The sequence below is a fragment of the Neofelis nebulosa genome, chromosome 7 (genome assembly GCF_028018385.1).
Source record: "Neofelis nebulosa isolate mNeoNeb1 chromosome 7, mNeoNeb1.pri, whole genome shotgun sequence".
NCBI lineage: Eukaryota > Metazoa > Chordata > Mammalia > Carnivora > Felidae > Neofelis > Neofelis nebulosa.
In genome coordinates, this window is record NC_080788.1 from 117486817 (window position 1) to 117510899 (window position 24083).

Genomic DNA, 24083 nt, shown 5'->3' on the forward strand with positions numbered 1-24083 from the left:
AGGAAGTTTCCCTTTTCAAATCTATGTCACTTCAAATAGATATTCTTCACTAATGACCCCTTCTTAGGTGAATCTCAGAAAACATAGCAAAATAGTTTGAGTGCAGTTTTCTGGAAGAGAGTCTATATGTCTCATCCCACTTGCAAAGGATTAAAAAAAACATTTGGAGCCACCTCTGAGATAAGGAATCCTGAAACTCTTTTAGGAACTGTTGTGTGTGAATCATGACTCCAGTGTATCATCTAATTTCTTGAAAGCATTTTGTCTGCCCATCTGTATTTGTTTGGCTGTCTGGGATTGTGGAAAATACCAGTAGGACATGGAGATTTTCTCTCACTCTAGACACAGCTAATCCTTTGTCGTTGCTTGCTGTTGTGTGCTGGTTTACTTATCAAAAAGTAGATTAGTCCTTTGAAATATGTTCACAGCTTGAAATTGTTTAATGTGGAATGAATGCTTTGAGGTTGTGCCATACATTCTCGGTGTGCTTTGGCCTCCCAGAAGATAACACTGATGAGTATTCGTTTTATTTTAGAACAAAACCTTGGCACGCCGGTGTTGGCATCATCCTTGGCTGACATGGGAAGTAAGAGGGGGAGAGACGTTTAGATCAAATGGCAGTGTATTTCAGGATGTCTGCTTATATCTTTTATTTTTCTGAGATGTACATATACTTGTGTGTATTTTCGCCTTTCTTTCATGTCTCATTTCCTACTAGCATTTGCTGCTTTTCTGTTTGAGGTACCAAAACACAACTTTTTATTTGCAGTCTTCTCATATTTACTTTTTCCTCTAATAAACACTCCCCACTGAAAATAACACCTTTCTTGAGCAGTTTTTTTTCTGTCTAAATTTTTATTTATTTAATAGCAATCGAGCCATCACAAGAGGCCAGCCACAACTGTGCATAGGGACTAGAAAGTCACTTCTCACCTATGAATCCTCTCACTAAGCAATCAGTGGCATGACTGACATGTTTTTGTGGCGTCTTTTTCTGTACATACTGATGCTTACAACTTTCCAATATTTGAGATAGAATATGGATAACCTTCACCTCCTACCTTGCCATGTGTTGCTCTTTTATACCTCCCTGCCATTGTTGTTTTTTTAAATATGAAATTCATTGTCAAATTGGTTTCCATACAACACCCAGTGCTCATCCCAACAGGTGCCCTCCTCAATACCCATCACCTACTTTCCCCTCTCCCCCACCCCCCATCAACCCTCAGTTTATTTTCAGTTTTTAAAAGTCTCTTATGGTTTGGCTCCCTTCCTCTTTAACTTTTTTTTTTTTCCTTCCCCGCCCTCATGGTCTTCTGTTAAGTTTCTCAGGATCCACATAAGAGTGAAAACATATGGGATCTGGTCTTTCTCTGTATGATTTATTTCACTTAGCATAACACTCTCCAGTTCCATCCACGTTGCTACAAAAGGCCATATTTCATTCTTTCTCATTGCCAAGTAGTATTCCATTGTGTATATAAACCATAATTTCTTTATCCATTCATCCATTGATGGACATTTAGGCTCTTTCCATAGTTTGGCTATTGTTGAAAATGTTGCTATAAACATTGGGGTACAAGTACCCCTATGCATCAGCACTCCTGTATCCCTTGGGTAAATTCCTAGCAGTGCTATTGCTGGGCCATAGAGTGGATCTTTTTTTTTTTTTTTGGGTAGATCTATTTTTAATTTTTTGAGGAACTTCCACACTGTTTTCCAGAGCGGCTGCAATATACCTCCCTGCCATTGTGAAACTACTCATTGCCTTTAATGCTTTTCCTCTTTTCATTCACAGAGTAAAACAAACTGATAGTCTATTTCAGTATCCTCACTATAAAAATAAATAATCGTACTGAAACAATTCAATATAGGATTTAGAGAATTTTCCTTAACTCATTTAGGTAACTGAGAAGTAACTCCTGAGGTGGGAGGTATATGTATTGTGGATTTTGTTTTTTATTTGATCTTTAAGAATAGATCATACCACAGCTGTCTAAAATGTCTTAGGCTATCTGTGCCTTGTACAGGAATTGCCCTTAGGTACCCTGTAAATGTTTAAACTTACTTGAGTGATTGTATTACTACCTCAAAAGTAAAGAGCTACATGATCCACGGTTCTTAAACTTGCTGGGCTTGTAATTCAGTCTGTTGAAGTTTGCTAACACAAAGAAATGATTAAAAAGTCAAGACTTGGTAATTTTAAAAATATACATTAAAAAATTCACAATTGTCTAAGTATATGTCCTTGAAAGTATTTTTAAATCTTTCTTGTTATTCATGGTTTTTGAGTCCATTGAATGTTTTTCCCCCTCCTATACCTATACATGCTTTAAATTTGGTTGTACCTAGTGTGTTAAATTTTTCTTACTTGTGTTTTATGCTCTTATTCTAGTTAATTTCATTTTTTTTTTTGCCAGAAGATACTGAGTTTTAAGCAGTGTCACAATTCAAAAGCAGTGTCAACTTCAAAACCAGGTTTTGTTTATTTATTTATGTTTAATGTTTATTCATTTTTGTGAGAGAGAGCATGAGCAGGGAAGGTGGAGGGGGGGGGGGGGACAAAGGATCCCAAGGGGGCTCCGCGCTGACAGCAGTGAGCCTCATGCAGGGCTCGAACTCATGGAATTGTGAGGTCATGACCTAAGCTGAAGTCGGATGCTCAACTGACTGAGCCACCCACGTGCTCCCCAAACCAGGTTTTAAAGTGTTTTCTCCCTCCTGTTTGGTTCCTTAGTTCAAAGATTTTTGTGTGTGTGCGCTTTGTTTCTTTCTCTTACAAAGTTAAAAGATTCAAAAAGTTTATTATAATTGGGTTGTAGAAGTGAATTTTCAGCAAGTGTAGCTATAACTAATGTGATTGAATATGCTTGTGGCAAATTATTTTAAGCTTTTTTAAAGACACTTTTCTTTCCTTGGCGCTAATAGAACTGGACCCCCTTTGGACCCTATTCCAAATAGAGATGTTTTGATTTAGTAGTACGTTTTTCAGGGGGCACGGTTTAGTTTTATTTGTTGTGACCATAAATTATGGCATAGTGTTTTCAGTTGAATGTGTGATCCTAGCTATTGTTAAAGTAATTGTTACAGTAAACATTGAAAATTCTTTTAGCATTAGATATTTACACCCTGAATATCACAAGGACACTGTAGGCAGTAATCATAACTCCACTTTAATACATTGTTCAGAGGATGTCTAAACTTTCATCTTAGGGTGTTTCTAAAACTATTTTATTAAGAGAGTAAGTAGTATTATGTAGTTCTTTTGCAGAGGACAAAATATGAATAGTGCAATAATAGCAAAAAAAAAAAAAAAAAAAAAAGTTGTTTTCTGAAGAAGCCAAAGGACATTGTGACTATAAATGGACACTAACAGTTGTGTTTTCTTCTTAGTATTATGCAATAACTAGCTTTTACTTAAAATTAACACCATTAAGTCTTCAGTAGAAGGAAGATAATAAAGAAAATGTTTCCTATTTCCCTTCTTTCTATTTATTCTCAGTCTTCAATGATTACATTTTGCTTTTATCCAAATCCTTCAGAGTAATTTTAGTACATTTTATGGATTGAATTATTCTCCTTAAATTATATCTGGGTAAATTTTACTCTTATTCTGGTTATCTAAAACTAGAGAGAATGTTTGAAAGTTTCTTAATGAAGTGAATTGACCTGTAAATTGAGTAGTAGTTTGTTACAGTAAAATGGAAATCTTCAATATAAGTTCACAAAGTGTCTTGAGTTGAGTTTTAGGAGTGGTTTTAAATTCCATTACCTCAGTTAACATTGCTCATGTCCAAGAGCCATTAACAGTCACTCATGTAAGTTTTCATTTCTTCCTGCAAGTGGCTTGTTTTATCCTTTATCTAGTGACTGCCTGCCAGTACGGTTTCTCCTTTGTGACAGTGCTGGTTGCAGTTTCCTATTACTGAAATCATAGTTGTCAGGAATAGGCAGAGCATACAGTAGGCTTTGTAGATGGTGGTGACAGAAAGGCGTCCTTGAATTTCTAGATCAGCACTGTCCAGTACAACTTTCTGTGACGATGGAAATGTTCTCAATATTGGTAGCCACTAGGCACATGTAGTTCTTGAGCACTTGCAATGTGGTTTATGGATCTGATAAACTCAATTTTTAATTTTATTTAATTTTAAGTAGCCACATATGGCTAGTGGCTACCGTGTTGGGGACAGCACAGTTCTAGATGACCAGGTTTAATGATCATTTGTTCTCACAGGTCACATGTAATTTTTGTGTACATGAGCTTTTATATCACAAGTAACAGCTTTTTCACATTTAAAGGATTTTTCATTATATCTCAGTGAAACTGGAGGGAAAAAAGAAAAGAAATATTAGGAGTCCAGTCTTATTTGGAGCCAAAGCCGCAAAACCTAACTTCTTATTTAGTTGCCTAACTCAGAATATCACTGTAGTATGTGAGCTGAAAAATAAGTAGGCGTTCTGTCATTTGTGACTTCTACTTTTTACTGGCGGAAGCTTGCCAGATGGGTGAAATAGTTGTGTTTGTCATTCCTGCAGTAGAAGAAAGTGGCTACATAGAGACAGTTATCCTTTTGAAGGTAGTGCATATATTCCTAATCTAATACCCACCAGTGCAGTCTGAGGAAGGGGTACAGAATGTAAACATTAAAAAGAATACTTTATTAAAATCAACATCCAAATTGATGGAAATGGCTGTTGCTAAGCAGAAGAACTATTTGAGAATTAGTAACGTTTTTAAAATGTCAAGAAAACTTGCAAGAGAACTGAAATCTGAATGCAACATTCTTGAATTTGTAATCTTTTTCATAATACTTAATAGAAAAAAAGTGTTTTGAAAGAATGTTTCTGTACTACATTTTGTGTTTATTTATATTTAGTATGCAGATACCCTTTGTCAAAGTCAAAATCATCCCTAAAATATTTAGATCACTAGGAAACCATTGTTTTAAATTCACATAGATAAAGCGTCATTTTGCATTTTGTTCTAGAAACTGAAATCAGTCAATTAGAATGATTTTATAAAATTTTATGTGACTCTATTAAGCCATGGTTGTGTATTAGTCATTGTTGCATATTTGGTTTTAGTTTGTACTTTATCGCTTTTGGATTAAACTATGAATTTCTGTACTTGCCATCTTGCTGATACTTGCTTCCTAATGTTGAGGGGACCTGTGCTGCTGGCGTAGAGTTGAATAAAGTTTCATGGCAGCTCACTACTTCACAGTTAAGATATGTCCATGCTGTCTTGAATTAAACATTTAAAAAGCTGCCAAAGTTATGCTACAGTGCAGCGTGGGATGAATAGCTTCCTTACCTCTGGCATCAAAAATGAAGTATTATCAGTCAGCTAAGCGTCTGACTCTTGTTTTCGGCTCAAGCCATGGACTCTCGGTCACGGGATTGAGCCCCGTGCTGGGATCTGCACTGACAGCGTGGAGCCTGCATGGGATTCTCTTTCTCTCTCCCTCTGTCTGCCCCCCCCCCCACACACACGTGTTTTCTTTCTCTCTGCCTCAAAATAAATATTTAAAAAATGCAGTATTATTGTTTGCTTCTACTGTCCTCTTGACAGTAGGAAAATAATGCCCCATACCTGTTAGTTGGAACTAACAAATATTGCACTTGTGAAGTTGACTTAATTCAAGAGTGTGTGATTTATTTGTATTTTTTTTTTTCGAAGTTCTTTTTTTAATTTATTTTTTCAAAGTTTTTTTATTCATTTATTTTGGGGGGAGAGAGAATCTCAAGCAGGCTCTGCACTGACAGCTTGGAGCCAGACATGGGGGGCTCAAGCTTACCAACCGTGAGAGCATGGCCAAAATCAAGTCCGAGCTTAACCATCTGAGCCGCCCAGGAGCCCCTAGATGAAGGTTTAAACCAATGGAGATATTAAAATAGGAAATTGAGTTTGAAGAGAAGATGGTGAGGCCAGATATATCAAAAACATTATTTTTAAAGAACCAATTATCTTTAAATAAACAATGTGTATGTCTTGTGTATTCTTTGATTCGCCATATTAACAGTGTATGTATGAAAGCCCTTGGGCTCAAGCAGATAGCTTCCCTTTACGTTTGAGGGTGGGAAGACGGGAGAGGCAGGCTCAGCTGCTATTTACATCTCTGACCTAGGCTCCTATTTGACCTAAGTCTATCTTGATACAGCAGCACAGGCCAGCGAGGAGGCAGTGTCATTTCGCCGTGAACGCAGCACATTTAGGCGCCAGGCAGTACGGCGCCGGCACAATGCAGGGAGTAACCCTACCCCTCCTACATTGCTCATCGGATCACCCCTCAGGTATGGTATTTTAAAATTCCACCAAGCTTAGCATGCATGTAACAGACCTTCTAACCTGTTCTGTCAGTGCCAGGAAAGCATTCAAATTGCTTTTTCTTTTCCCTCCAGTTTCTCCTATAGTTTTAAGCTCTTTGGGCTTTCTCTGCATGTGACCACGAGCCTGCTGCATTCTGCATGCCTTGCGTTGCACTGTTTAGACAAAACGATCAGATTGGGTTAGTCCATTTTAAATAGCAAAATTACTTTAGGGCAGCTCTATAAATGTAAATAGAGGCCTTAAGTCAGCTTTTCATTTTTTTTTCTACTCCCTATTAATATTATTGCAGCATCTTTTCCCCAACATCTTGATCAGTTTAATAGGAACAGTTATGGGCTGAGTGGTGAGCTTGTTGAGGAATACAGATAACTGACCTCAGCTTGATAAGCCAGTTTATTTCATTTCACTAAAATATTTTGTATTGCTTAACAATTTGTATCTTTTATTTCATAATCAGTAGAACCTGGTAAATGACATGGGACGAAAATACTCTATGGCAAAGTACAGTCAATTGGATATATATGTATATATTTGTATATATCTGTGTTGAATTTCTCCACTTTTACTAGTGCTGAAGAAAAACACTTTTTGCATTTCCCAATATTCCTAATTAAGAAAACATCTATTTATAATATTGGGAATAGTTTTCCATTAAACTTTTAGTGTTTTATTCTCAAGTATGTCTTACACATCAAAACATTTATGCTTATGCTTTCATACAAATATGGACAAAAATGCTTTACATGTGCTTGCTTAGGCAGTGTACATAAAATACCATATACTCTCATTAATCTCTGTTGAAAGTCACCATTACCAAATTATTTTCCTACATTTTAATCTGGAATTCAAAAAGAACACTTAGTGAAACAACTCCTGTTGAATACATGGTAGATGAGAAGAGCTGACCCCCTTCCCTTGTTAAAATCCTGTTCTTGAGAGTAACAAAGTCTTTCTCTTTACGTTTCCCTGGAATTTAAGACTTGCTTATTTTTGGGGTTTTACATTACAATCAGGAGCTTCACCTTTTGTGGGTCATGTTCCTAATTAATCCTGCAGTAATACATAATTCTGTAAGAAGTAGTATGGATTAGTTAAACCAACATTGAAAATATAAAAATGGGAAGGCACCAGTTAAAAAAACATTTGGTCTAGAAACCTTTTTCTGAGCACCTTTGCCTTTTATGAACCCTCCCCTTCTGCTCCCTGAATTAACTTCTTTCTGCTGATGGATTTGGGGTCTAGCCCCAACCTGCAGAAAGAGCTCAGCATTTCATTTTACTTTTTGTTTTGTTTTTTCTAACCTTTTCATTTTGCCCCTTTAATAACACTTGCCATAGATCTGTTTGCTTTCTTACTCCATGGTGCTGTTTATTAATCCTTTTTTTTATTTTAACCTTCTTTTTTGGTCTTTGCAAACCCTTTCATTCTTTGCCACAAATAAGCCTGCTGGATCCCACTTACCCAACAAACGCAGACAAATTACTTTTTTCTTTGCCTGGTGGAATATTAAAGAACTGTGTTCTAACTCCAGCCAATCATGTAGAATTCTGTAGGGTTTTAAATACATCACCGTTCAAATGAGGATAATGGCGTGAATCTTACTTGTAAAGCACTCATTTTAGAATTTTTGGCAGGTAATCTTCTAGTAGTCAGTGTGCAGATTTTGTTAAGATTCTAGGATATTTCCAGCATAAACTTTACATGTATCTTAAATAGGTGACTTCATCATGGATGAAATAAGATACAATTTAGCTTAGAGAAATTAAAAACACCAATGGATAAAATCTTTTTTAAATTGCAAAAATATTCAGGTAGAAAATATTGGTGTTAATTCTGTTTGAATTACATAATGATACTCTCATCTTTAAGTAAATATAGGATTGCATGGTCATAGAAAACTTGAAAAACTTGTTTGTCAAAAGGAAATGGAATAGGAGTGACAGTACTTTAATTACAATTACTATATAAGTGCCAGTAAAACGTACTAACTTATTTTAAACTTTAATGAATAGTTCAAGTAATTGACAGTCAAAAGCAACTTGGTAAATTGTATGTTTTCAAGGATTGTGAGTGAATCATAAATTTCTTCCTGAAGGGAAAATGCAGATTTTTAAAATAATTGTTAGAATGTCTTGTTTCAGAATTATTTTTAAGTGTCCTTTTCATTAAGTTAGGCTCGTAGGTAGCTTCGATAGGCCCTTGCCAGTTCTCAGTTACTAGAGAGAAAAGCAAAGATTAATATTTAAAAATTTTATAGTACTAGTATTAAGAGTTCCATATTTATCTATTTTTATCAACCCAAATATGGTATCTTTTAGAACTCTGGTTAATGGACTGGAATGAAAAATTAGTTGCATTTGGGGAGGGGACAAAAGCTTTATCTTATTCTTAGATCTTTTTTTTTTTTTTTTAAAGTGTTAGAAGATTGAAAGATCTGTAATCAAGTAAGGCCATAGTAGTAACAGAATACATGATTAGAAATTCATAGGGATCATTTTGTGGTACTCCGGAAAATCCACCAAATATTTGTTGTTTGTGTACTGTGTTCAAGGCATTCCTTTGAGTATTCTCTGGAATCTGCAGATTCATAAGAATAATATGATGATACTCTTAGAGTTTACTTTTTCATCATGGAGACACAAATAAAAATAACCAACGATGTAAGGCAGAAGGTGCCAAATTCTAAATAAGTGGTACAGAGGAAAGAAAGACCAAGACCAACTATATTTTTCTGCTATTCCTTATTATTTTTTAAACTTTATTTTTGTATTTTTGAGAGAGGGGGCAAGAGAGCACTAGTGGGGTAGGGGCAAGAGAGAGAATTCCAAGCAGGCTCTGTGTTGACAGATGTGGGGGCTTGAACTCAGTAACCGTGACCTGAGCTGACATAAAGAGTTAACCCACTGAGCCACCCAGAGGCCCCTGTTTTTCTGCCATTTAAATTGGAAATGTTAATGGGTAAGATTGCATGTCAGTGATGCTGTTGATAGCCAATAGTTAGACCTAAATTTCTATCTTTCCTTTTACTATGTTGTAAAATAGTTGCTACCTTTTCTCAAACTGGTAGTTTTGATAGAGAATTGATACTCTAAAAAATATTAGCTCCTGTCGGTTATTAGTTAGGTAAAGTACAAACATCCAGGAATAGTTTTCCTGCCAACTTCTGTAAAAATGAGAGGTTTTTTTGTTGTTGAAGGATTTTCAAAACAGGAATTCAAGGGACATAAACATTTATGATTAGCTTTTGATGTTCAAAACCTTGACAGCCACATAGATTTTCACTAGTTTCTTTTGTTTCTTTATTCTGGAATCGATTTTCATGCATTGCCTAATACTTTGGAAACCTTTTTGTATATATGGGTATGTTGAGGATTATTGTATTCTCAAATGTGTTCACATTAAAATACACCTAACTGCCATATAGCACCTTTGTTTTTGATTTTAAGTAAAAACAAAAAAGGACAGAAAGATTTGTTGAGTACATATTGTATAAAATTCTTCTGTCTTCCAATTCAGAATCGGAAGGGATAAAGCACGTGAACTACTTAAAACACCTTTTTTGTCAGAATTTTCTCCCTTGTAAGATTTGGTCATTTTGGTAAGCTTTGTAAATAACTTTGGATTTTGAGGAAGAGTAACAGACTTATTATATATGTATGGAAAATACAACGATATTTGATTCCATTAATTCCCAAGATCATCTCTTGATTTATGTCAGTTGTACAAACATCTACTCCAAAGGAGTTATTAAACGAATACCTTTATAGTTACAGCTTAAAAAAATAATGCAAGTAAGCATCAACAAGTCAACATTGTGTGGACTTGGTTTTTTCATGTGTTCCACACATTCCTCTGCTCTATTTAGAGTGTATACTTTTTGTTGGCTCTAAAAGAAGCCTGAACTATGAATGTTCCAGGTAGTAATGGTTAGTAGGAGTTTCTGTGGCAGTAGAAAGATCTATGTAATTAACACTGTCCAGTGTGGTGGACACTAACTACTAGCTTTTGCCCACTCCGGTAGCTCTTCACTACGGCAGCCACTAGCTACTTTATGTGGCTCTTGAGCACTTGCAATGAGCTTGGTGGAACTGTGGAACTAAAATTTTAGTGTAGATAGTCACATGTGGTTACTTTATCAGACAGTGTGATTCCAAAGTGTATTCTGTTGCCATAACCACAGGCTTCAGCAACATAAGCAGTGTTTTCTAGTCTTTTATTACATGGTTGCTTTAAATTGCAGCTTTCTTCACTGTCCATAAAGATGAGTTTATTTTATAGGCATCAGAGAAATCATTGCATTGAATTCAGAACATTAGAAAGAAGTTGGTACTCAAAAAAATGATAAAATAACTGAATAAGGCCATCCTATGCAGCAGTCTTGTTGTTGTTGTTGTTTACTCAAAGGTCTAATTTAATAACAGTGCAGTTACTTTGAACATCATGTAGAGAATGACATATAATAATTATACTCAAAATATTTTCATGAGTTTCATTGATTTAAATTTGAGTATTAAGCACATTAAAATTCATAGTATTTTAAACATCTAAAATATAAAATGAGTTAAGAATATAATAGAGTTTCTTAATTATAGATAATGTTTAGATATTTAGATTTGGTAGTTTTAATAAATGGCAAGTCTGTAACAAAATACTAATAATATATTAACAGAATTCTGTAAGATATAAAAAAGACTGTAATATCCCTTGAGAAATTACAGGTTTCCAAAATATTTTTAAGATTTTCTAAAATGATGGGCCCTTGTTAATGAAATGATGAAATGGGTTGGAGAAGGTAATAACATGTATACAGAGCCTGTGTGGCTTTATTTAAAAAATATGCAGGCTTTTCATAGAAAAAATACTTTATAAATTAATCATACTTGCAGCATCCCAGCAGTCATTTGTATTTCACTCGGTTGAGTCGATGTTTGTTATTCCATTTCTCTTGCACTAGTTTGTGATTTTCTTTTGATTGAAAATTGTCACCTTGGTCGCATTTGATAAGGATTCTTTGGTTTTCAGGTGCATAGAAACTTTGTTTTATTGTGAATTCGAGATGCCAGAATATTTGAAAGAACAATTCTAGAATTATAAAGGTTATAAAGAAGAGTGCATATTTAAACTGACAAAGAGGATTTATCTCTTGGGGACCAGCTACAACCCCCATATATAGTTAATGTGCTTGTTTTTCTTTGCTGCTTTCTTTTTCCTTACACTAGAATTTTGTTGGCTTGGGGTGGGGAAAAGTCACAGATTGGTTAGTTTACATATACATTAAATGTTTGCTGTGTTCATCACAATGATTCAGTTTTCTAAGGACCAGAAGATCTAAGACAGCAGTGTAATCTGTATATGTTACAAAGTTTGTTAGCTTTCTTAGGTTACATTGAAAAAATCAGGTTACATTTTGAAATCCATTTTCTATATTGACTTCATTCTAGCTGTTGTTTTTTTCTTTTCTTCCCTGTAATGTCTCCCCAATCCATGTTTTTTCCTAGCCTTCAAGATGGTCAGCAAGGCCAGCAGTCCACAGCCCAGGTCAAAGTCCAGTCCCGCCCCCCTTCCCAGGCTGCAGTGCTCAGTGCTAGTGCCTCCTTGCTGGTGAGAAATGGGAGTGTCCACTTAGAAGCATCACATGACAATGCATCTGCTGTAGGCGGCAGCAGTTTGCACGATGAACTTGGTATGCAGGCCTTATGTAATCTTGGTGATACAAAACTGTAATACAGCAGATGATGGGTAACAATGATTGCAATTTCTGTGAGACAGCTTCATTTGCAACTATGCATGAGAGCACTTTTTTATAGGATTTGTCCTATGTGTGAGGAAAATTTGACTTGCTTTCCCTTTTCGGTTTCTCTCAACTTTTACTGTTTTGTTTTGTTGTTTTTAGCATATTATTGGTAGATAGTTAAAAGTATTAATGTTCATGCTTTAGTGTTCTCTTAAAATGATTCGGGCAGTCCTGTTACTCGTTGGCACTTGTACTCTGTGGGGAAATGCTGATTTTTTGAAAAATGATTTTGATTAAATCTTAAATTCTTTGAACTTGCTGAATGTGCTGCAGGAAGGGCAAAAATACTTTCTGATGGTCTGTTGCTATGGAATCTTTCTTTTGGGTATTCTGTATTTCATTTCAGTGTCTGTCACCTGAGATAGACTTACGTAGTCCTAAATGCAGTACTCTGAGGACACCATGGCTCTATACTAATATAAATAAATTCATCAAGTTTTTTCTTTTTCCTGTTAATATACCTATAAATATTAATATAAGTTATTAAGTAGTTTATTCTCAGAGGGGTAGTGTAGTTTAAAACCTCAGTAATGCATAGCCACTCAGATACCTCTTTTGTACTTTACAGACAGTATTTTATATTATACTTTGTATGTAAAATATATACAAAGTATATAAAATATAGAGTATTTTATTCTTTGGTTTCTATTTCTCTGTATAATCCATCTTGTGTTCAGAATGCAGATTAGTAACAAGAAAATGAAAAACAATGAAGAGAATTTTGTTACTAAAAAATACACAATTGAAAGCACCACATTTGCTCCCAGTGATTTTGTTTTGTTATAGCTGTGTTTCATTTATAGAGATGATAATCCACTTGGCACTTTGGCTAGAAGGATGTGTGGTATAAGATGCCCGAATTAGATATAATAACGTTTCATATGCCATTTGTTGACATTTCCCATTTTGTAAAAATCCTTAGTTATAGAAAGTTAACAATTAGACAAGCATATTGATGAAAATAATTATCCTTAACAAATCTTACAGAAACCTGAAAATGGTCATCTAAGATATTTATAACATTGGCATATATAGTGATTTCTAAATAAAAAGAGAAGGCAATAAAACATTTTAATTTCAGAGTGCTTTTGCTTTTGAGTTTACAATTTGAAGAAGCAAGGGAGTTTATTAGGAGGGTCCTCAATTTGGTTACTTGCTTTGAATTAGAATGGTGATACTTTTTTAGTTACAAATAATACTCAGTTGATATCTTTTTATCGCTATTTCTCTCAGGTTCACTCAAAGCCCTTTGAACAGAGGATTTGTCAATTTGTGCATATGAAATTACAGTTGCCATCACTGTTGCCCATTCGGTTTGTGGTAGCAGCTTTGTGAAAATAAAAGGCTTAATTTTGACCCATTTTGGATTTTTAGACTTGTGCCAAATCAAACATAAAATGATGCGGTAGATGACTTTTCTCTGTAAAACCTAATTTGCCCAAAAACTTGCTAAGAAAGCCTTAATGGTAAAATCCCATTCTGAATCCACTTGCAGATTATTAAAAATATGTACATAGGAACTCACTGGACAGTTCTAAAGGTAAAGTCTGGAGTGACTTTAGCATCTGTGGGTGAATATTCAGGATGTTGTCTTGAAATTTGGATTTTTTTTCTTACCTGCCTTCTAATAGCTAGTTACTGGCCTGTGGGACCTGGCTGCGGCCAAATTGAATGTATTGTGATAATTAGCACAAAACAAGCAATCAGTGGACAGTGTATACTTGTTCCATAGCATATAAAGTTGGCCAAAAAAGATCCTGAAAATGAGCTACAGTTGAACTTAAAGGTATTGGTGGAGATACTGATTTTTATAATATATTCCACTAGAATATTTTTGTTACATAGTTTAATTTTCTTCATGATTATAATTAACAGTGGTAAGATAACTTTGGGTAAATGAATTTGGGTCCTGTATACTCAAATATGTTAAAGTGAGTCATGATATTCCCTAAAAATATGAAATATTTAGAAAGGATTGTTTCCTTCCAAATTTAGCTTCTTCAGGTGAAAATTTTTTAATGTACAATATTTACATATGAAAATGTGTACACATAATGCATTTATATAAAACACTCATACAAGCATACATATACATTCATACATATGTATGTTTGAGTGCATATAAATGTTTGCATATGTACACATATATACATAATACTTGGTTGTTTACTTTAAACAGAGGAACAGCCTTTTTGGATCAAAGGAAACTTGCAGTCAGGCATTGTTTAATTCTAAGCCTAGGTAGTTTTCCTTAACTGTTTTCTACATCTTTATTTTGTGGTATCATACTAGATAACCACAACTATAAACGACAGCCGTAAACCCATAAACCCATTATTTCTCTGTTGAATTTTAACTAGCGTGTCAGGTTACCAGGTAACATTAGACATGGTGGAAAAATTCACCGAAGGTGGTATTTGAAGGATTTTATTAGTAGCTTTTTCAGCAGAAGAAAATGTATTTTCATCATAGGTACTCAGCAGGCATAATTGTTAATCATATTTAATTTTAAAGGCTGAATTATAAGTATATAATTTAGAACCTAGTTGGAAAAATTTGGATGGTTTTTCTTTCTTATTTATAGACTTCACCTCCATGCAAACTTAGTTAAAAAAAAAAAAGATTCCAGTGATGTGACAGATAAGTTTTAAAGTTAGCATCTTTGAAAAGGCAGTTAGTATCTAAGAATTTCTCAAATCCTTCAGTGTAACATACCACTTTTTTTTTTTTTAACCACATCTTAAGGGTTAAATTACCTCCTCACCAGTCTTCTAGGGGACTCCTTTCTTTGCAGTTGGTTTCCTACTATATTCTGAATTAAATTGCAGTTACACTAAATAAAATAAGCTGTGCTTAGTGCCCAGATAAGTCACACGAGGGACTCTGAATTCACGTAGCCTTAAAGTTCTATTTTTTTTTTTTTAAATCTATCAAGCTTTTTCTATAAAACTTGGCAATCACTTCTCAGTTTTATGCTAAACTCAGCTTTCTCTTGTAAACTTAGACTAATAAATTGATGTAATGATGCCTTTATAGTTGATAGTTAAATGCTTAATATGTGGCACATCTCAGAGGAGGTGTTCTAGATAAGGCCTGGTAAAACAGGAAAATTTACGTGTGTTTTTTTTCTGTGTATGAAATTAGTGGTGGTCGTTGGTGGAGATATGCTTTGAAAAAGTATATGTAATAGTACATCAAACTTTCATGTAAAAAACAAGAAATGAGGAAAAGTTTGTATCTATGTTTAAAATGCAAATATGAAATATATAAAAATCATAGGTGATATTCCTCTGACAGATATGTTTTCTTAATTTCATTAATGCATTCGAGGTTTAAAAAGTGATGACTGAACTTACTTTTCTGAGGCTTTCTTTTATTTCATTGCTATGCAAGGATTGACAAAGAAGGTATTCTTTGAGATAATCTGCTTTACTACAGAATTTATTACCTTGAAAATGTGGTCAGCTCTAGAAAAAGACTTAAATCTGCCAGTACCCTACCCTCCCTATTAGCCTTTTTATTAAGCGGCTTATAGCAGTTATGCGTTGTTAAGCAGAAATATGATTTGGAGGCTTTAAAATTTTTTACTTTAAAAAGCGGGGCTCAGATGATCTATAATACTTTCATGATTTTTATTAGAGTTAGCCTTGGTGTTTAAAAAGGGTTATATGTATTACGCATTTTGTTATATGTTATATGTCTTATGTTGTATGCCTTAACATTTTGTGCTACATTACAGATACTTTTTCTTACTATACAGAGATCAGAGGGCTATGGGACCTTGGAGTTTATACGTCAGTGCCCTATGTTATGGCAGATCATTTTCATTCATCTAAACAAAAAGTTATGTTCTTTTTGCAGCGGCCTTGATCTTTTATTGATATTTTTGAATACAAAAAAAAGCTGCATTTTGTTTTTTATTGAGGGGAGTGCGACACAAAATATATACAAATGAAAGCAAAATGTTTATTTTTATTGAAGCAATAAAGATCCTTTATTATTATCTAAAAGGAAGAAGTGTGAAGTTTGGGTATATTTTCTTCATTTTGATAAATTAGAATGTATTTTTCTCATTCTTGTAACAGAAATACAAGTTTAGAAATATTAGAAACTATAATGAAAATTAAGTGATCTGTAATTTTATCACTTAGAGATACTCAGTTTTGAAATTTTATAATTTTTTCCTCCCTGTCTTTTTTAATGCACACATTTTGTATACTTTCCTGAAACGGAATTGGGATCATGGTGGGTGACTTGGTGCTACTGTATGAGTTTTGTATCTTGCTTTTTTCACTTAGCATGTATGTTATTTATCCATGTTATTAATTGTTTTTTAACTTGTTTGTAAGTGATGGAATAATATTTTATCTCTGAAATCTCCATGAAAGGGAGTAGGATGTAGTGGAGTCCACAGTCAGACTTCATGTCTTCCAGTCCACACTCTACTGCTTATGAGCTGTGTGGCCTTGGGCAAGTTATTTTCTCCCTGTGCATCAGTTCCCTAATTTATCAAATTAATAACAGTATCTACTTCATAGGTCTATAGTGAGGATCATATCTATTAAAATGTGCAAAGCAATTAGAACAGTGCCTGGCAATAATAAGTCAATTACATAAATAATCATTGCTATCATCATTATTAACATTATTATGTAATTATAGTTTATATAAACTAAGTTTAAGTTAAAATTGATTAATATATGCATTAGCTGAAATATAGGTTGGGTTCTTCAATGGAGGACACCCTCCTCCCCCAGCCCCTCACCAATCAGTGACTAAAATAAGAGAAGTTTACCTGTCTCTCTAACAGTCTCACAGGAGCTGTCCCTAGCAGGGGGGTTGGTTCTGTTATCTTCCATGTGTGGCTTCCCTGCTGGTCCATAGTGGCTGCTCCACTTGTTGTCAACAAATGTCATTTGTCTGAAAAGCAGAAAGGGGGGGGGGGGGTTGTTGCTAAAAAGTAAGGACAGTTAGTCTTTATCTTTCAGATTGCAACTTGAGAAATGTGCCTGTCACTTTCTCCCACTTCCCTTGGGCCCATACATAGTCACATGGCAACTTCTAGCTGCAAGAGAGGTTAGGAAATGTCTCTAATTAGGTGAACATAGGCCCAGCTGAAATTCAATGAGGGGAAGGTCCTATTAATACAAGGAATAAGGAAAGGATGAATACTGGAGGTCAGTCATCAGTCTTTGCTACATTAAGCACTTCACATCAATAAGATAAAGATCAGTAACTAGAAAAGTTGAAATACTAGTTGAAATACAGTCACAAACAGTTCAAGTTTACTCATAATTTTTTTAAATTTATTTATCTATTTTATTTTATTTTTTAATAATTTTTTTAATGTTTATTTATTTTTGAGACAGAGGGAGACAGAGTGTGAGTGGGGGAGGGACAGAGAGAGAGGGAGACGCAGAATCTGAAACAGGCTCCAGGCTCTGAGCTGTCAGCACAGAGCCCGATGTGGGGCTCGAACCCACAAACTGTGAGATCATGACCTGAGCCAAAGTCAGGCACTCAATAGACTGAGCCACCCAGGCGCCTGTACTCATAATTTTTTAAATTGCAGATTAAAAACAAGGTGAGATCTTTTTCATCTTTGTGTAATGTATCTATTATTGGAAAAAGTCTGAAGATTGAATGTTTTTAGAGAGCAGTTTAGAACTGTAGACCAAAAATGCCTATAGCTTTTAGTACTCAAAATTTGCGAACTTGAAAAGATATATGTACGTGGATATTCATTATAACATTGTTTGTAATTTTGACAAACTTTAAACAGTCTAAATCTCTTGTTATTAGAGAACCTCTAAAAGAAACGATAGTACATAAACAGTATAATATTTAGAACTTGATGCATCTTTATTTTTTCAAAAATTTTTAATGTTTATTTATTTTTGAGAGAGAGAGAGAGTGTGTAAATGGAGGAGAGGCAGAGAGAAGGGGAGACACAGAATCCGAAGCAGGCTCCAGGCTTTGAGCTATCAGCACAGAACCCGATATGGGGCTCGAACCCACAAACTGTGAGATCATGACCTGAGCTGAATTCAGAGGCTTAATGGACAGGGCCACCAAAGCAACGTCTGCATCTTTATTATTGACATGAAAAGTTAAACTAGTTAGTAAGCAAAAGAAGTAAATTTTAGAATGTGTATGAGGAGAGTGATCCAATTGTCTTAGGACACATGTACATAAAAATTGTTCAGAAGAACACAGTGGCTGTCTCTGGGGGAGTAGGGAACTTTTCTTCATTTTATGTACTACTTTTGAATCTGATGTGTAGTATTTTTTTAAATGAACCACAAAAAGAAACAACAAATATCACTCACTCTTGATTTATATTTTGTAGAAATTCCACTGATTACATGCTGTCTCACGTTCCTCCATCTACTTAGACTCTTAACCTGACCAGTCTTTTTTTTTCTTCTTTGTTTTAAAATCAACTTTTTGATATATAATTTAGGTATGATGAATTGCATCCATTTAACATGTACAGTTGGTTGAGTTGTAACAGATGTGCACACCTGTGAAATACTACAATCCAGATACAGAACATTTCATCATCTTTAAAAGATTTTTTGTTGCCCCCGTTGCAGCCCATCCTTCCCCCGCCCCTGGCCACAGGCAGCCACTGCATATCCTATGTCATTATAGTTCTCCCTCTTTTAGAAGTTCATATACATGCAGTTGTAATGTGGCCTTTTGCACTTAGTAATGTTTTTAGTTCATCACGTTGCATGGGTTAGTTTATTCTTGTTTTGTGTTGAATATTATTCCATTGTGCAAGTGTGTGTATATTGTGTATCCATTCATCTGATAGATGTTTGTGTTATTTCCAGGTTTTGGCCATTGTTAGTAAAACTTAACTTTTCAAAAGTGGTTTTACATTCACACCAGCAGTGTATGTGAGTTGCGCTCATTCCCATTCTTGTCCCCATTTGCTATTGCTGGCCTTTAAAATTTTAACCCTAATGGTTGTATCTCATTGTGGTTTTAAATTTACATTTTCTCTTATGACTATTGATCTTTTTTTTTTGTGATGTGTGTCCAAATAATTTGCTCACTTTTAAAATTGGGTTGGTTGTATTATTTTTGAGGTGTAAGAGTTTTTGTGATATTTTAGACATAACTAATTTGTCAGATGCAAATCACAAATATTTTCTCCCATTCTGTGGCTTGCCTTTTTGTTTACCTTGTCATTTGTAATGTCATCAGTATCACTGTCCTGTTGTAGATTTTACCAAGATGAGGTTGTCCCTTTGAAAGAAAATGTGAGCAGATGATGAAATCATAGCAGAATATGAACTTGTACATTCACTTTTGGAAGGTTCACCTGATCTGGGGATTAGGCAGTAAGAGTGAAACTTAATGAATGAAGGCATGTGGCGTTAAGTCAGAACTAGAGGACATTGGCCACGTCAGTAAAAGAGACCAGTATGTACACCTATTTTATTGTTGCCGAGCAGTAGAGACATTGGTCTTTTCGTACCAGTTCTCAAAACCTCTCTTCTAAACCAACTTTTCTTCTCATACCTGTTCTTTTCTGTACTCTCTTGTTTAAAAAAACAAAAACAAAAAACTAGCACAGTGGTGAACATCCCAGGAAGAAGGATTGGTTCTCAGTATTGAAACATTTATTTTTATTTTTTATTTTTTTAAGTCTATTTTTAATATTTATGTAGAGAGAGTGAGCAGGGGATGTGCACAGGGAGAGGGAGACAGAGAATCCCAAGCAGGCTCTGTGTTGTCAGTGTGACATGGGGCTTGATCTCCCGAACCATGACCTGAGCCAAGATCAAGAGTTGGAAGCTTAACCGGCTGAGCCACCCTAGCACCCCTCAGTATTGAAACTTTTAATTACAAGTAGCATAGTACCTTGATCCCATTCTAGTACATTTTTTTGGTCCAGGAGAGGGGTTGGCAAACTATGGCCTGTGGGGGAAATCCATCCAGCTTGATGCTTGTTGATATAAATAAAGTAAAATAAATACATATTTATGTTACAGGTTTTCTGTGGCTGCTTTCATGCTACAGTGGTAGTCTTGAATTGTTGTAACTGTCTGACCCACAAAGCCTAAAATACTTATTTTCTGGCCTTGTATAGAAAAAGTTTGCCCACCCTGTACTATACGCAGAAATAAAATGAATCATTTCTGTCTGGTGAAAACTCACGCTTTCTCAGAGACTCATAGGTACCACTCATGATAATAAGGGTGGCACCATCCAAGAAACTGGCACTAGTCTTAAAAGTCTTCCTCTACCACATTCATTGAGATAGCTTTGTGAACACAGTACTCATCACATCAGAAATAAGCACTTTCTGTAGAGCACTTAACTTACCCATGTGGATGCATGTGGTCCTCCAAGAGCCTTCTAAAAAAGCACTTTATAAAGCTGCTTCCCTTGTGTCTGGCTTTGCCCTCATAGCCCTTGCCTGCCCTAAGAGTTAATACTTGAGAAGAGAGACCTCAATTAACAGTGTACCAGGATTAGGCCTAGTGGGAGGAGGGTCCACAGAAGGAAATCAAGAAATTTCCAAGGCCTCTGTTGTTGGTACTGGGAGGATTAGAAGAATCCTACAGAAGATCTGTCCTAGTAACTACCTCTTGCCAAGGTACATGAGTAAAATGAGTAGCATCAAGAATGCAACAGGAGTTTTTTAGTCAAGTGAACAATCTTTATACACTTTGTACTGTGTAGCAAGGACTTAGGAGTTAGAGAATACCATTAATTTCTCATGTCTTTTCTCAGGGTCTTGCCCCTGTCTATTTTGAGTTTATCTGCTGCACCATTCATGGCTTCAGGGAAGTGTTTCAAGGGTCCTTTTCTTTAAATCAGTATCTCATTTTATTCATCTTCCTGTTATTCATCACTTATTTATTGATTTTTGGTTATTTGAAATTCTCCTACCTAAAAAAAATGGTTTTGTGTAATAAAATGTAATTTTTATAGGCAATAGCAATCAATTCAATGTTCAAAACTGAGAAATACCAGATATGTTAACTTCTTCCCCCCTTAATCTCTAGATGCTATCTCATGGCCAATATCATTAAGCCTAAAATTCCAGCCGCCAGTCTTATTTTGTCAGAAAGTAATTGTTTTCTTTTAAAATCATGACCGAGCCATTCTGTTAGATATAACTAATTATTACCTGGGAGTTGAATATGTTGAGATGACTTAGTTTTTAATCATAATTCATGTGAGAAGGACACATTTCATTGTTGTTCTTCTCAATTTATATTCGTCAGAAAAAGTCAATACTTAACAGTATTTTTCTTGATACAGGATACTATAAAAATAGGATTATTAATAAGGGCACATTTTACTTTGGACCTAAAGGGTAACTACATCATGGTTTTGATTTTAAATGAGATATATATAAATTTGATATGTATGCTGAGGATCTTCGTACAGATTTAGGATATTCTTAATCTTTATTTAACCAATAGTAATATATACTTATTTCTGTTTTGGTTATTTTTGAAGATGCTTTTAGTAGACTATTATACCTTAAAATATTACGAAGTTTTTCACCAAGACCTTAAGCTAAACGGTTTCTAGTATGATTTTTCCTGAGTTGTTTATCCTCTGAATAAAATTTGTTTCTTTTCAAGGGCTAACTTAGTTGCCAGGCCCAAAGGTACAAGAGGAGACCTAGAATCTGTTATTTTGGTGGAGTTACATTAGGAAAATACCAGGAAGCCTTAATACACTGTCAGCCTTTTCTGACCTGAACATGTTCTTTTTTTTTTTTTTTTTTTTTGACCTGAACGTGTTCTTAAAATTAGTATGTAGACAAAGCCTCTTAGGGGGGAAATAAATCAAAGTTGAAGTCATTGCACGTTTGTTAAAATTATAGCCTCCTTTTTCATAGACATGTTTTATGCTTTGCTAAATTTCTAAAATTTATAACTTGTTAGTCATTGGTTTGTAAAGAAGCATTCAGAGTTCTTGATTTATATAGTAATAAAACTACTCAATTTTTCTAGCCTTCTTTGTGTAAAGAGCTTTTTGAAGGGCGTGCTTTCTTTTTACGTTTCTATTTATTTAATGTGCAGCTATTTACATTTTATAACAGACATCTATCTATACATAAAGGAGAGTATAGTTGTATAATGACTTAAGGTTCTTTGTTCCATTTGATAATTACAAAGAATAATATCTTTAGTTGATTTCAGTTGCATATAAATGTCATATTCAGTATTCCCAAAACAGAACTTGTATTATTAAAAATTCCACGGAATGCTTAAATATATTCAGAATATATCCCAATAATTTAAATTCTATTGAATATAATATTATTTATAAAATACACATTATATGACATAAATACTTATGTTTATCCATTCCATTCTTACTGGATTTCACACATAGCTTCCAAGCCCTCCTAGCTCTTTGTTACTCTGTGATATACTCACTTGCATGGGTTTATAATTATTCTGCATTTATGCCATGTGTAATTCTGATCTGATGTTTCTTTTTCCTATTAATGTAAGCTATTTATAGTAGCACAGCCAATTTTTCATTTGCCATGATAAATGAGGAAAGAGCACAACATAAAAAATTACAATTTAAAAATAATTTTGAGATCTCGGTCAAGCCAGTATTTTTGTTTAGGTTTTTTCTGCGCTAACAATTTCTGCAGCCACTGAACCACTTCAAAAAGTATTTCAGCAAGACACCTAAGAAGAAGCCAGATGGCAGCTTGCATTATTTCGTTTTAGTTGCTGAATCTGGTTTGTGTTAGAAGTGCTGAGTGAATGATTCATGACTAGAAGATGAGGGTGGCACGTGGAGGTGACAAAATGTAAAAAAGTGGAGTTTTAGATAATCCACGTGCTGAATAATCCTCCCTTGAAAAACAGCAAATGAAATAAACATTTCACAGAATGCTTTTTTTCTCATTTGTCGTAAGAATATATTTTTCTGAGAAAAAAAAATGCTGCTACAGAAAACACCATAATAAAATACGTATTCTGTCTGATCCATAGAAAGCACTCAAATAATCCTACTTAATAAAGAACTTCTCAGATTCCGATCCTTTTCAAGTATGAAGTGATTGTTGAGATGTTTTGCGAACCCTTAGTTATAGTATTAGTACATCCTGGGGTCTTGTTACTTTTCAGGCATTTCACTTACATAAAAATGGTCATACCTTGTTTACATTGTAGTCATGGAAGAGAAATCTTTTAGCCCTGCCATCTAGTTGAAATTGCCCTGAAGGTTCCTCCTATTTATAAACAATCAAGATGCAGCCCGGACTAAGTCCCAAATGGTTGCAGGGTTCTATACCTCATTTCGCTGTCCTACTGGAAATTTATATTCATTTATTTCTGCTCCCTACCCACTACTGAGAGGGCTGACATAGGTTGTCAAGGTGAGGAATGCATTTCAGACAGTCTCCAGATTTTTAAAATTTCACTCTCAGAAATCATTTTATCTTACAGAGTTCATTTTAAGAGTTCTTTAAACCTGCATTCCTTTGCAACCAATACCATTTCCAAACCTTTTATTGGCTTTGTGGAGATATTTGGCTACAGCTAATGGTGTTCTTAAATTTTTTCAGAGAGTTCTTGTAGACTCATGCAACCAGTAATGTTCATTAAATACTGTGATTTAATTATTACCAACATTATACTTCATTCATTGAACTTCTTAGATCCATTTGGACACTTCATTTTTTCTTAAAAAACACAACATGATGGGTATTAAGGAGGGGACTCTTGTTGTGATGAGCACTGAATGTTGTATGTAAGTGATGAATAACTAAATTCTATACCTGAAACTAATATTACATTGTATGTTGAGTTAAAAAAACCCAAAACAAGAAACGAACCCAAAACTCTGTGAAGGTAATCTCAGAAATTTGCTGTCTTGCAGTTTGAGTGATCTTAAAACTTAAGCGGCTTTCCAAATGGCCACTCACCACTTGCAAAGTGGTCAGGTGACTTTTAAACA

The 24083-nt window shown here is 34.7% G+C and overlaps 1 protein-coding gene across 10 annotated transcripts in view; it reads left to right on the forward strand.

Moving 5' to 3' along the window:
* Positions 1-24083, forward strand: part of PCNX1 (pecanex 1) — a 169862-nt gene that overhangs the window by 70653 nt on the left and 75126 nt on the right. For 7 of the 10 annotated variants that reach the window (XM_058739509.1, XM_058739513.1, XM_058739511.1 and 4 more), the window contains 2 exons: positions 6162-6294; positions 11830-12014. The exons of 2 other annotated variants lie outside the window; for them this stretch is intronic. In XM_058739509.1, the coding sequence (XP_058595492.1) occupies positions 6162-6294; positions 11830-12014 (318 nt within the window). The remainder of the gene's footprint in view (positions 1-6161; positions 6295-11829; positions 12015-24083) is intronic. One more of the 10 variants, XM_058739510.1, reaches the window with a different exon arrangement.